The 14,111-nt window shown below is 39.8% G+C and overlaps 2 protein-coding genes across 5 annotated transcripts in view; one reads left to right on the top strand and one right to left on the bottom strand.

Annotated features, from left to right (window-relative positions):
* Positions 1–14,111, bottom strand: part of ARHGAP6 (Rho GTPase activating protein 6) — a 404,943-nt gene that overhangs the window by 94,982 nt on the left and 295,850 nt on the right. The gene's annotated exons all lie outside the window — the stretch shown is intronic.
* AMELX (amelogenin X-linked) lies at positions 4,037–9,954 on the top strand. Its single transcript, XM_053310323.1, has 6 exons — positions 4,037–4,162; positions 5,323–5,422; positions 6,692–6,739; positions 7,281–7,325; positions 8,146–8,586; positions 9,859–9,954. The coding sequence occupies exons 2-6, from the start codon at positions 5,360–5,362 to the stop codon at positions 9,862–9,864; spliced, it is 603 nt and encodes a 200-aa protein (XP_053166298.1). The 5' UTR covers positions 4,037–4,162; positions 5,323–5,359; the 3' UTR covers positions 9,865–9,954.

The raw sequence follows: 14,111 nt of genomic DNA, 5'->3' as shown, positions 1-14,111 counted from the left end.
TGAGAAAGTAACAACTTTGTATCAGACGGAATCCATTCTCTGCACAAACCAATCACTACTACAAATCTAACTCAACTATCTCCCATGGTGGTCTGTTTGTCTCCCCTTTCTTCATTTATCCTTCTGTCACTGATCTGGCCAACTACTTTTCAAGCTGAACTTTGGCGCAGAATTTCTCTCCTCCAACATTCTTGGTCTTCAACCAAAATTTCCCCCCCAAAATGTTTACTCCTAATCAACATTTTATACAATGGTTCAGTCTCCGAACAACTTTAATTTGGCCGTGTCCAAATCCTTTCTCCCCATGCCAACACCACCGCACAACCATGCCTGTGAACCTAGTGCCCTATTTTCTGTACAGACACAAGTCTGTGATGCTCATGTACCTTTGCCATCTGATATTTCTGCTCTAAAGAAAAAAAGGTAGTGTGTGCTGTCAAGTCAATTTCAACTCCTGGCGCCCAGAGCCCTGTGGTTTTCTTTGGTAGACTACAGGAGGGGTTTACTATTGCCTCTTCCTGTGCAGTATGAGATGATGCCTTTCATCATCTTCCTATCTCGCTGCTGCCCGATATAGTACCATCGGAGATTCAAACTGGCAACCTCCTGCTTGTTAGCCAAGCATTTCCCAACTGCGTCACTTAAGGTGGTACTTAATTGTGAAACATATATAGCCTGACTTGGGAGAAGACCTGGTCTTGTGGTAGCAAGCATGAATTGTACCCTTTGCTAAGTAGAATCTGCCCTGGTTTGCATTTGAACATGTGAGCACTGTAAGATATTACCCTTGGGGGATGGGACCGTTTTGGGAAGAGCATCTGCACACTTGCATGCAGAAGATTCCAAGTCCCCTCCCTGGTAGCTCTAAGATAGGGCTTAGAGAGACTCCTGCCTGCAATCTTGGAAAAGCTACTACCAGTCTGTATAGACAATACTGAGCTAGTTGGACCAAAGGCAGCTTCCTATGACCTCTGCCTGCCCCCACCCCCCAGCCCATCCAGGATTGTCTGTTATTGCCTGTGAATTAGGGTGGGCTGGGGAACTGGATAATATTTTAAAATATTATTCTCACAACGTGCAATGTTCATCCTGGCGCATATATATATATATATATATATATATATATATATATATGAATGAAACTCAGCTTGAAGCTACCATTAGCAAAATAGCAACCTTTGAAGCATTTAAAATTATGCAACCATTTAAGTTATGCAATGTTTCCTATGGCTTTGAAATATGTCTTCCTATATTTTTTTTTAAAACAAAGGAAGCAGTGAAAATAACTATTCATTGAAATTAAATTTGACACCAAAATGAACACTACGTGAAGGCTATTGGAACATAACTCTGCATGGACTGTGGCACCTACTTTTCTGCTCTCCTCTGGGATTGGTACAAAAAAAAAAGATAAGTTAGTTCTAGGCAGTTAAATTCAGTCTTGGAAAGGTTTGTGGAGGAGTTCTTCTCCCTCATTTCAATTCTGAACAGTCAAAGGGCGAGAAAAGGACCTGATTGCACTGACCCCACCCACCCCGAATTGTTCCAAATTGGTAGGCAATATCCTCCTACCAAATGCAACTAATTTTATTTTATATTATAATCTCAGGGCTGTTTACAAAACATATAAAATATACAAGAGAATAAAAAACTACACAATAAGAATTAAAATGGAATAAAAAGCTATACTACAATTCAAATGGAATATAAAAATACAAATATAATTAAAAGTTTAAAAAACGTACAATATAACCATAAGATACAAAGCAGCAGCAAACAAAACACTCATTTATAAGCCTGGGTAAAAAGCCAAGTTTTTATTTGCTTTCTAAAAACTGTGTTGGAGACTGCCAAGGCCTATCGGAAGAGAGCATTTCAAAGTCTGGAGGCAATGACTGAGAAGGCCCTGTCGAGCCTCCCTCATTGTCGGCACATGGAGCAGCCAGCCCCCCCATGACCTCATCAAGCGGGCAGATGCCCTTGGGATCAGGTGGTCCCTAGGGTATCCAGGGCCCAAACCATTTAATGCTTTAAAGGTAAAAACCAGCTCCTAGAATTAGACCTTAAAACCAATTTATTATATTTATTTATTTATTTATTTATTTATTTGATTTCCCCTCCAAAATGGCTCAGATTGGCAGCCAATGTAGCTCTTTGAAAATGGGGGTAATATGGTCCCAGCAGGCAGCTCCACATAACATATTAGCTACCACATTTTGCACTAGCTGCAGTTTACAGATATTCTTCAAGGGCAGCCCCAAATAGAGCACATTACAGTAATCCAGAATGATGTGACTAAAGTGTGAGCAACAGTGGCCAAAGCTGCATTCTTGAGATAGGGCCGTAGCTGCATACTAGCCAAAGCTGTGCAAAGGCACCCCAGCCACTGTCTGCACCTGAGCGTCCAAAAGCAGAGCCAGGTCCAGCAGTACCCCCAAGCTGCACACTTGCTCTTTCAAGGGGAATGCTACCCCATCCAGAACCTCAATCTATCTACCCCATCCATGTAGAATCTCCTCATCCCAATTGGCTCTCATGCTGTCCAACATTATCTCCATCTTGCCAAGATTCAGTCTCCGTTTGCTAGCCCAAATCAAACCCATCACTGCCTCCAGCCCCCGATTCAGGATGTCCACTGCCTTCCTAGCATCAGGTGACAAGGAGAGGTAGATCTGAGTGTCATCTGCATATTGCTGACAACTCAGTCCAAGTCCAGGATGACCTCTCCCAGTGGTTTCATGTAGATGTTAAACAGCATGGGGGACAAAACCGAACCCTACGGGATCCCACAGGCCAATGGCCATGGAACCATAGGAGAGGAGAGCTGGTCTTGTGGTAGCAAGTATGACTTGTCCCCTTAGCTAAGCAGGGTCCACCCTGGTTACATATGAATGGGAGACTAGATGTGAGACCACTGTAAGATATTCCCCTCAGGAGATGAAGCCATACTGTTTCTTTTCCTTTTTTGCTGATTGTGTAGTCCGTTAATATATACCAGTAATTTTCACTCCCTGTTTTTACAATAACCAACCACCTCCCACTCTAAATGCTATTCATGCACATCATTTCTTGCTTACTCAGGCAAGTGTCCCTGACATCTAATTACCGAATCCTTTAAACTGTTTGAAATTACAAGCTAAACAGATCATTTGACTAGTGTTGCTCACTTTATTTGTACTTTTTTAAAACAAGGAAAAACCAAGTATCAACATATAGCTTTCAACATTCTTATGTTTGCCTAAATGGAACCAAATGTATATTTCTGTATTTTATTGTAAACAAGTAAACATATTTATCTGATTTTACATCAATCAGAAAAGTTCAGAAACTGTTAACTTACAGAGCCTGTATATGCCAACATGACTACATATAATTACTAAACTTTTTTAAAAGTATGCTTTCAAAGGGTCGGGAACTTATTAAAGTTGGGATGTCAGACTGTGCCCCTATCCCACATGCTATTTATAGGGGGAAAGCCAACATGCTAGACTAATGTCATAATTAGTCATCTAATATGGTTTTTAGGCATCCTAAGATCTTGCTGAAGCGGGTACTTGAGGCATCTGCAGTCAACTACAAAACTCTGCAAATTTAATATGTGAGAGCATTCCCATTATCATGACTACTCGATGCAACAAAATCTATTGTTATTCAAGTCATCCATGTTAGAAAAGTTATTAGAAGCGTTAGTACTTTGTGGAATTCCCCTTATTTCCATTATCTATGGAACATAGCTGCAAACAGAGACCCCACCCCTTTTTGTCTTTTTATCAGACAGTTCTATCATATGAACGAAGAAATAATGTGGCTTTAAAATGTTTAATATGGAAATTTGTACAGAAAGATCAGATTATCCCTTAACCGAAGCAAGTTTCCAGATTAGGAATTCTCACAAGAATCACAGACAATTTAGAGATGCAAAATAATAGGTCTTCAAGCAATACATACATAATGAAAGACTGCACACCCTAATCACAATATATACTTTCAGGTGTAATTCGATGTCTGAAAATGTACTGTACAACAGTTTTTGTCTCAAATGCTGATTGGTTGCTGTAGAAGTGAAAACTGTTTAAATTTCAGTCGAAGTATGAGAAGTCCCTAAACTACCAAGGCTGCCAGAATCAAGCATCTATCAAGAAGCTAGGAGTACATACAACAGGTAATTGTATTCATTCTTTCCACAGGGTATTTAGCTTTTCATTATTTGTTAATATTATTTAAATAAATGATAGAATAAAAGCTTCAGTCACAAAATTGTATATGTGCTCATTTGCAAGAAATTTCAGTACTTTTTAATTCTTTTTTAAGAGAAGAGATTTGATTTGGCCAGATCATATATATTCTAAGTTTGAAGTCAGGAATCCTATACTTAGAAAATTCAAAACAAAGTTCTACAATGAAGTCTTTAAGATCCTCTAAACAGTCCTTTAACACGAGCATTTTACACCATGTAAAACCTCAAGGATGCCATTTTGAGAACCCTGAAATGAAGGCGCTTTCTTTTAATGATTAGACAAATGCATAATTCAGTCCATTGGGAAAAGTCACTACTACAGTTCTCATTCAATTTGTGGGATATGGAATCAAATGGCATTCACGCAGATTTTATGAAGTCCTGTCAGCTTCAGTTGCCTGTGATACTTACAATCAGATGGGAAGTGCTATTTTGGCACTAAGCTGGAAGACAAAGCCATTTCCCATTCAAAATGTGATAGAGAGAACAATGTAAGCTTTTTGTCCTACTTACTGGTTAAATGAAAGGGCATGTTTAAGCTGCATTTAAAGTTTTAGTGTACCTTATTGACTGCTTAAAGTTTTCAGCTCTACTGCGGCATTATACCATCTATGGAAGTATTTAAAATAGTCTAACCACCTGGTTCTTAAACTATGCACTAAAAACTATGCACTAACTATGCACTAAAAATCTTGTGAACTATTAAACTAGTTGAACAATCTCTAAATGTTGAGGCAGCACAACATGGAGAAAGTGAAGGATAATCTGGTGCAGATTTTAGGGTGTGCAACAAGTTGGTAGCTTAGTGAATGATTTTCAGTTGAGCCTAAGATCAATAAGATTAGCTAAAGTTAAGCACTTTAATTCCCATTGGTTTCAGTGGAGAGAACTAATGTGCCTAACGTTCTCACTATGATGTAAAATGGACTTTAACTGAATTGCATCCAAGGCTATTAACATTCCACAGACACAAGAGTAACTAACCTTACATTTTAAAAGTTGGTTTAGCAAAGAGCAGGTGAGATACCAATATTAATACCAACATTAACCATGTATGTTTGTATTGTTTGACTTGACCTATCCAGGGGGAAAAGACTTCTCATTTACATTGCAGAACCTGTGATGAGAAAGATGAAGGGCTGGACTTTGGTGTTGTGCCTCTTAAGTGCCACATTAGCTCTTCCAGTAAGTGTCACTACTTAATTTTGAGTAACAAAATTCAAGCAGAAAGTGAAATAGTAATAACAGGTGAAGATTTGCATGCATACCTACAATAAGAACTAAATACAGTAGTCTGTTTTAAATCTTCTCAGATAAAATTGATGCTGTCTAACTTGTAAGCAACAACAATCTTTTCTATCAATATCTATTTTCTAGTCAGTACCAGAACCCGATCATGACTGCAAATAATCAGTTACAGAAAGCTCTGAAATGTATTAAATGGAAAAGGTGGAGGGGGGGGGCCCTGAAAAACACACACAAACCATTCTAAAAATGCTGCACAACTGTCAGCTATTCATTTCTAACTCCTATATATTCCAAAGTGGTTCGTGGACAAGGCAGAGGCAGAGGTGGAGGCGGTATTATTATTATTATTATTATTATTACATTTATATCCCGCTCTTCCTCCAAGGAGCCCAGAGTACATACTTGAGTTTCTCTTTCACAACAACCCTGTGAAGTAGGCTAGGCTGAGAGAGAAGTGACTGGCCCAGAGTCACCCAGCTAGTTTCATGGCTGAAAGGGGATTTGAACTCGGGTCTCCCCGGTCCTAGTCCAGCACTCTAACCACTACACCACACTGGCTCTCTGGTATTGACTTAACACATCAGTTGTCAGAAGACAACACACATTTCTCAGTAATGACATACTCTCTCTAGATTGGCTTCTGTGACTGTACTTATATGGACATCTTCATTAGAAGAGATGGGCCCGATTGGATTTTCTATACAGTATCTCAAGCTGTACACCCCTGTATCTTCAGAAATAATCCCAAGGAACTTTTCACATGTTACTCAGTGGCAAATCCATGTTTGCTGCTGTTTCAACCAAAAAGTCAGTCTAATGAGTGTATAGTACACAAGTATCTGTAAACATATATGCCTTCTTGTTCAGCATTTACATTTTCAAGTGAGCACTTAGAGAGTATCTTAGTTGTGTACCTAAGGCACCTTTTAAAAGTGGTGATTCTATTTATTTAGAAGGGAGAGAACAGGCCCTATCAATCCCCCAGCACAGCATCCCTCCAGTGGCTGTTGCTGGTGTCTATCTTATATTTCTTTTTTAGACTGTGAGCCCTTTAGAAACAGGGAGGCATTTTTATTTTATTTTTTGAAATATCTATGTAAACCACTTTTGTTGGAAAGTGGTATATAAAATAATAGTCATATTCAGGAGATGAACTGAAATGATTTTTATTATTGTGATACAACTAAATGTTTTTTCCTCCCACAGATTCCACCTCATCCACAACATCCTGGTTATGTCAATTTCAGTTATGAGGTATAAACTTTTAATTATGGGCTTCATTCATGCTTCTTGTATTGGAAATCACAGCAGGGTATATCACTTCATGACTACTTTTGTATCACCAGATCTATCAGTTTGTACAAACCTGACAGTGGTACAGTGAATATGCTGGTCTACTGTGTTTTCAAGCAATTGATTAAATATATAACATTCTGCTTTCTCAGCTAAATCAAAGTTACAAAAGCTAAGCTACTATACTAGAAGAATAGTAGAAGGGGATTTAAATGTGTGTTTGGTGGGGGTGGGGAGGTTTGAGTTTGTTCTGTCTTAGTATTTACAAACAAATCAGCCAAGCAAAACTAAATGCTTGAGAATATTGTTTCTCCTTGAATTCAACAGCATTTTTAAAGGCTCAAAACCAACATAAAAAACCTCAAAAATCACTTGTAGATACTATCTGTTGATGGGGGATATACAAGTTTATAAAGGATACAAGAAGAATGGGGACAGAATGCTTACAAATGGTCTATGACACACAGAAAGGCTTATATGTATTTGTTCTGTATCCTTCAAGGTTATGACGCCTTTAAAATGGTACAAGAGCCTAATTGGACCCCAGGTATGACCTCCATAGTCAATGCTACTCATAATAAATTCCATTTAAAATTTCTACCAATGGCAAATTTATATGCCAATATTCATTTACTTGCTACAATTCATAAACTATAGTTGCTTGAAGTGTCCTAAAACTAATGTTCAGAGCCTAAATTTCAAAAGGACAGGTGCTTCCAGATTATTTTGGCAATGCACATTCCCCAATGTGCATTAGTATGGCAAACACAGAAGTAGCACAGCAGAACAAGAAGTAGGTAGGAGACTCGGGGTTTGGGTAAACCAAGCAGTCTCTCCCTCCATATACTGTACAACTTGAGTGGAAAGCTGTAACCCAACACAATCAAGCTCCTCCAGCTATACTTCAACCTGCCTTCATGTCAGGATGGTGTTTCTAGAAAAGATACTATTAAATATATATAGAGATAAGGGCTTGTCAGATCTCAGGCACCAGCGAGCCAAGGTGCCTAGAAATTTGACTGCAATGCCTAGACTAGGATATTCAGAAGCAGACTTATGTTACAAAATCTGTCCCATTTCTGTTCTAAGTAGTAGGTTACTTAGAAAGGAAATAAGCCAAAGATCATTACTCTCTGCCTTCCAAAATATGTCTCATTGAATCTAAAATTCTGTCAATGTCCATTATCTGAATTCTAAATTTTTCAGCAGTCTCCTAGATTTTTTTTAAAAAAGATATGTCAAGGTCTGATATAGATGCTATAATCAATAGTACATCAAGGTCTAACTGTCATTTAGCCATATTCTCCATTTTGCGTAAACAACATTATGTAATACCCTAAGCTATCTTTTCCCTCCATTCTTGTTAGTATTCACATTATGGCTATGAACCCATGGGAGGATGGATGCACCATCATCCAGGGCCAATGATGCCTCAACAAGCTTTCTATCAAATCCACCATCCAGTGCATCCTCTTCATCAACAGCATCCTCTTCATCAACAGCAGCAGCAGCATTTGCCACCAATACAACAGCCTGCACCTATCCCATTTGAACCAATGGCTGGGCAAAACCCAATAAATCCACATTATCAGCCAGCAAGACCAGTTCAACATCAACTCCCACCACATACAGGAGGGCACCCAATGTTCCCACAGCAACCAGTTCATCCAAACTCACCAATGCATCCCCAACAACCAGGAATTGTTCAACATCAGCCAAGTGACCCAATTCTACGAATGCCACCGGTGATCCCAGATTTGCCTCTTGAACCATGGCCACCAGCAGACAAGACCAAACAGGAGGAAGTGGTAAGGAAGTATTTCTGTAATCTATTATTTATTTTGGAGCATTTAATTGATTGCTGGTGCAAAATAAAGTCATACTTCCCAATGACTTACAGATAACTAATTTTGCATATGCAATCCTGCCACTGAAATTAGCTGAATGGTGCTACTTTTAAAACCAGAATACGCTGGGTGAAAGGTTTGATTTTGTGTGTGTGGTCTTTTTTGAAGACATTTTGAATATAATCATTATCTTTTAACTATTATTGTTCTCAACAGATTGTAGCATTCAATCAAATCAATATTTCAAAAATGACATTATGCCCAAGAGAATCAGAATATCATTCTCAGATTCAAATTTACTATTATTCAAGTTTACTATCTATGGTCATTATTCAACAAAATGAATAATGCTTCAAAGTTGAAATCCTGTAAATTTCAACCACCACCATGATAGACTGCAGCAAAAAAGAAAAGTACTATACCCACCCCGCCTGGAACACTAGCTGGCTTTCTGTTTTATGAACTTACAAGGACAACCTATAAGATTGCATATATCTTCATCTACAGGAACTGGGCAAAGAGAAGTTCCTTCATGAGTTGGTCTAATACAAGCCTGCTCAACTTTGGCCCCTCAGCTGTTTTTGGACTACAACTTCCATAATCCCCAGCCACAGTGGCCAATAGCCAGGGATTATGGGAGTTGTAGGCCAACATTTGAAGGAGGGCCAAAGTTGAGCAGCCCTGGCTAGTAAGACACACAATGGCTATTTCTATCTTGCAGATAAAAGTGGACATAATACCCCTATTTCCATCAATTTCAATTCACTTCCAGATACATAAACCTAACTAATTCAAACTATTACAAATTCTGGATGAAAAACAAAATGACAGAAACAGCAACATTATTAGCCAGAACAGATAAGACCATCTTTACCACCACCACCAAAAGATAGCGTATACTTTGTATTTCAGATGAAAATAATTCCCCCTCCCCACTCATGTTCTGTCCAGGTTCTTGAAATTGCATGATGCTGCAGTTTCCTTAAGTAATACAGCCTTACAGATCCACTTAACATGCTCCTCCAATGTTTTGGTCTCAATCCACCTACAAAGTGTTACTGTCCTTATTGCCTTAGTTTGGAATAGTCACTGGCAGAGACATCTTAAAGCATTAATTTATTTTGTAATTAATGTGATTTTTCAAGATTTCACTAAAAAAAACCCAAAACCATCCCAACTCTTTGATTTTTACACATTCATTGCTTTAAATTTAATCTTCTTCTTCTCTTTCAGGACTAAGAGAAAACAAGAAATTTCAGAAGAATGCAAACATATTTTAGGCATTGTCACCTGCTGTCAAGAAACCATCACTCTACTGCAGTCAGTGATGCATTTTTCCATTAATCAAAGTTTTTAGAGAATGCTATAGCTAGAACAAACAAATACAAAAGTAGCAAATAAAATCTGTTTTATTCAATACTTAATGGAATTATGACTTTTCCTTAAAAGTATACTTCAGCAATCCTACAATAGTAGAAAAACTGTAGTACACAATAGTAGAAAAACAATAGTAGAAAAAGCTGGCAGAGAAAAACAAGATAGTCTGTTCTTAAAGCGGAGGCAGGACACAATACTAATCATCTTCATAGCCAACATGAGGCACAGCTCTAAGTGCATTGTTAGATTTTGCAGCACTGCTGCCACAGACCTGCTGCAGCAAACCGAGAGAAGGGGTGGTATTTGTTACCCGTGTTACTGTATTTCTCTCCATTGTAATCAATGGGGGAAACTGCGGTAACCAGAGTTATTTGCACACGGCTTCATGCTTCAGGGCAAATGCTGAGCAAAACCACTTCGAATTGCAGCATTGCTCCCCTCTGCTCTTGGTTTTTGTTTTTACAAGTTCACATGGCATGCCTCTGTGTTTTCCTTCTAGCCAATGGGGGAGGGGATAACTAAAGAGCTACATCTGCATTTGTAAAGAGAATAACCCTCTTATCATGCTAATGATTCTATGTCAGTGCCTCTCCCTATTTGCTCTGGCGTTTTCGGAAAAACTAGCTTAAAAGCAGCATTTTAAAAACCTGGAAATAACTTGGGATAAGCTAGAATTCATAAGACAAAGCCTGATTTCTGTGTGGAGTGGGTCCAGGGATCTTGAATGGACCTCGGGGTGAGTTTGGCTGGTGTGTGAACGGACACTCTCTCCCGAAGGAGATTAGGGATAGAAGCCTTGTGTGTAAAGCCTTAGGGTAGTGCTACAGGCCCATTCTCTACAGCGGCACCAGCACTTCCAGGCTTGAAGCAGCACAAGTTCTAATGAAGCGCATCATTAGCGCATAGTTATTTAAAATGCACTCAAGAACTGATCACATCCCACTATTGAGGCTGATCTCAAACAAGCTGTCATATGGAAAAGGTAAAGTGTACTGTCGAGTCAGTGTCATCTTCTGGCGACCACAGAGCCCTGTGGTTGTCTTTGGTAGAATACAGGAGAGGTTTACCATTGCCATCTCCTGCGCAGTGTGAGATGATGCCTTTCAGCATATTCCTATATCGCTGCTGCCCAATATAGGTGTTTCCTATAGTCCAGGAAACCATACCAGTGAGGATTTGAACCAGCAAGCTCTGGCATGCTAATCAAGTCATTTCCCCACTTAGCTCTACTTAAAAGAGGCATTATGTGCATTTACTAGACTATGTCTTCCATTTCAAAAGATACACAATCTTTTTACCCTGCAATGCTAATTTTAATGAACGAAATAGTTACAAATAATGACATCTCTCAAAGCAGGAAAACACAATCATCTACATTAAAAAAGAACTAACAAAGAACAACTCAAAGGGGAAATAAAGCCACAACACACACTGTAGGTAACTGCGTTAGTCAACTAGGAAATCCCCTCCACCAACCCCCTCCCTGCACAAAGAATAATCCAGCAATACATTTCTTATGACAAAGCAAGGTGATGTAAAACTATGAGCAGCAAGCTTTCAAATCAAGTCCAACTTTTTCTTATCCCTTCTGTGTGCTTTGTCATCCAAACTTATGAAGAGTTCTGGGGATCTCAAAAGCCTGCTGCTTACAACTTTGTCAGTTTGGTTGGTTCTAATAAACTCTGGGTTTGCAGTACTCAAGATTTATTACCAACACTAACAAGCCACAATGCAGCCATATCAACTATAAAGCACAAACGTGCACTGTCAAGGTAATCAAACTACACCAGTAAAATGCCAAAATAGTGACAGTCTGTGAAAACTTTGTGCAAAGGACTATTTGCCATTGTTCACTCAAACTCAGTAACAAATGGAGTTCATTCAAAATGTATCAGATCAAATCAGCTTTCCAGTGTTTGCCCTGAAGCAACAATCATTTGAACACAATGGCTTTTTTTCAGGGGTTTTTTTTAAACACACAAAAGAGGTCTGCTTCACATAGTGAAATTTAGATAAAACCGCACCTACATAGATGTTGAGAATTCTCTCTGGTAAGAGATACCCTTCTATTACAGCAGAGGGCACAGAGGCAAAACACAGCAGAGTCTGCCTAGGCATGTGTGTATGCTGAGAGTAAAAGAAACTTGGAGCCAGTTCATAGTTTCAAATCAATATAAGGAGTCTTTATAGGAGAACTCCATTCTAGATAGGAAAGTGGAGAGATAGCATCTCTAATCTAGCTAGCTAGCTGGATGCAGAGGGATGGTTTCTGCATCTCTCCACACATGGTGCAGGGAGAGAGGAGCGTGTTGGTTGCAAGGGAGAAGAAAGGGAAGAGGAAGGGGCAAGGCAGGCAGGCAGGCAGGCAGGCAGTCCCTGAGAGTAGCAATCTACATATCAAAGGGATAGTGTCAGAGCAGTAGAGAACGGATGACCAATGTCTTGACCCCTCTAGCCCTCTGACTCACTAATCTGTCCCCCTCTGTCACTGAGGAATGAGCCAGTGTAGAGTCCTTCACTTCTAACAACAGAAACCTCTGGGTGCCTTCTGCAAGTGTACCTATTGCTGGAGATCCTCAACCATCAACTGAAATGGTGATTGGGCTAGCAACCACACACATTTATTCTGATCTATGAATTTTTTCCCCATACACATACATACTCTATATACTAGGGATGTGCCTGGAACTGCTCCTCCGTGTTTCGGCCATGGTGGGTGTGCTCCCTTAAGGGTGGGGGATGGTGCACTTACCCTTCCCGCTGCATCCCCCCCGCTGCATTTTCCCCAAGCTGCATTTTCCCCAATACTTCTGGCCAAACATGGCAAAAGGGCGGCAGAGGGGTATGGTGCCGCCCCATGGGGCTTTGATACAATTGAGCGCCAGTAGGGGAAATGCACCTTCCCCCACCCTTAAGGGAGCACCCATGCTGCCTCTGAAAGCCAAAATGGCCCCGGTGGCTGAAACATTTCAGAGGCTTCCATAATGGCCTCCAAAACATTTCGGGCACATCCTTACTATACCTCAAGTATTCTTGATTGTCAGAGAATCTTGATATGAACTTAGCACAGACTTATAAGCTATGCATGAAATATAGAGGAGAGAAAATACAGCAACAAGCTTTGTGAAGAGAGCTGGTCTCGTGGTAGCAAGCATGACTCGTCCTCTTAGATAAGCAGGGTCCACCCCAGTTGCATATGAATGGAAGACTAGATGTGTGAGCACATATTCCCCTCAGGGGATGGAGCCACTCTGGGAAGAGCAGAAGGTTCCAAGTTCCCTCCCTGGCATTTCCAAGATAGGGCTGAGAGAGATTCCTGCCTGCAACCTTGGAGAAGCTGCTATCAGTCTGTGAAGACAATACTGAGTTAGATGGACCAATTGTCTGACTCAGTATATGGCAGCTTCCTATGTTCCTATTTTGTCTGATTGTTGGAACTGCTCTATTCCAACTGGTAAGTGCAGCACATCAACTGGACCTACTAGGACCTCAACTGGACCTACTACGACCTGAGATATGTTTCTGCACTCCTAATGTAGGGCTATGAGTATAGTAAGAAAAACAGAGCAAGTATTCTCAGTATTATTACAACTAGTCAAGCATTCTCCTATAATCATGGAGCTGGAACAGATTAAAAGGCTAGATAATCCAGCCCCTAGTTGTTGAAAGGCTTAATCACCTATCACATTTGAGATTTTCATTTTCGTACATCTGTCACAGTCTGCTTCTCTCGACAGTCTCTCCACAGTCTGCCAAAAAGTTATCAGTGATCATTATGTTTGATCCATTCAGGCAAACCTCCTTTGAAATTAAAAATGCCTACACAAGATTGATCTGTTTCAAGTGTGCAAAAGATAAGCACCATAATTAACCAGGGTGTGCTAATTCCAGATATGAGTCATCCTGGAAAACTCCAGGTGGCACATAGGAAGAGACAGTCTATCCAAAACATCCTGACTGAAAACTAAGCTTTTCAAACGTGCAACCAAAGTGTCACAGAAGAAGGAGTTCCAGTCACAAGAATGCTCCTTATATCTATGATGATGAAATACCTATTAATTTGTTAATGAATTGCAGAAGTACAATAACAGGAAACCATGTTACACTCT

Source organism: Hemicordylus capensis, chromosome 3 (genome assembly GCF_027244095.1).
Source record: "Hemicordylus capensis ecotype Gifberg chromosome 3, rHemCap1.1.pri, whole genome shotgun sequence".
Lineage (NCBI taxonomy): Eukaryota > Metazoa > Chordata > Lepidosauria > Squamata > Cordylidae > Hemicordylus > Hemicordylus capensis.
Note: the sequence above shows the minus strand (reverse complement) of the source record. Positions and strands in the feature narration are given on the sequence as shown.

Coding starts and splice junctions, on each gene's coding strand:
- AMELX (XM_053310323.1), top strand. CDS start 5,360: ATGAGAAAGATGAAGGGCTGGACTTTGGTGTTGTGCCTCTTAAGTGCC. Junction 6,740..7,280: donor ATGTCAATTTCAGTTATGAG/GTATAAACTTTT, acceptor GTATCCTTCAAG/GTTATGACGCCTTTAAAATG. Junction 7,326..8,145: donor AGAGCCTAATTGGACCCCAG/GTATGACCTCCA, acceptor CATTCTTGTTAG/TATTCACATTATGGCTATGA.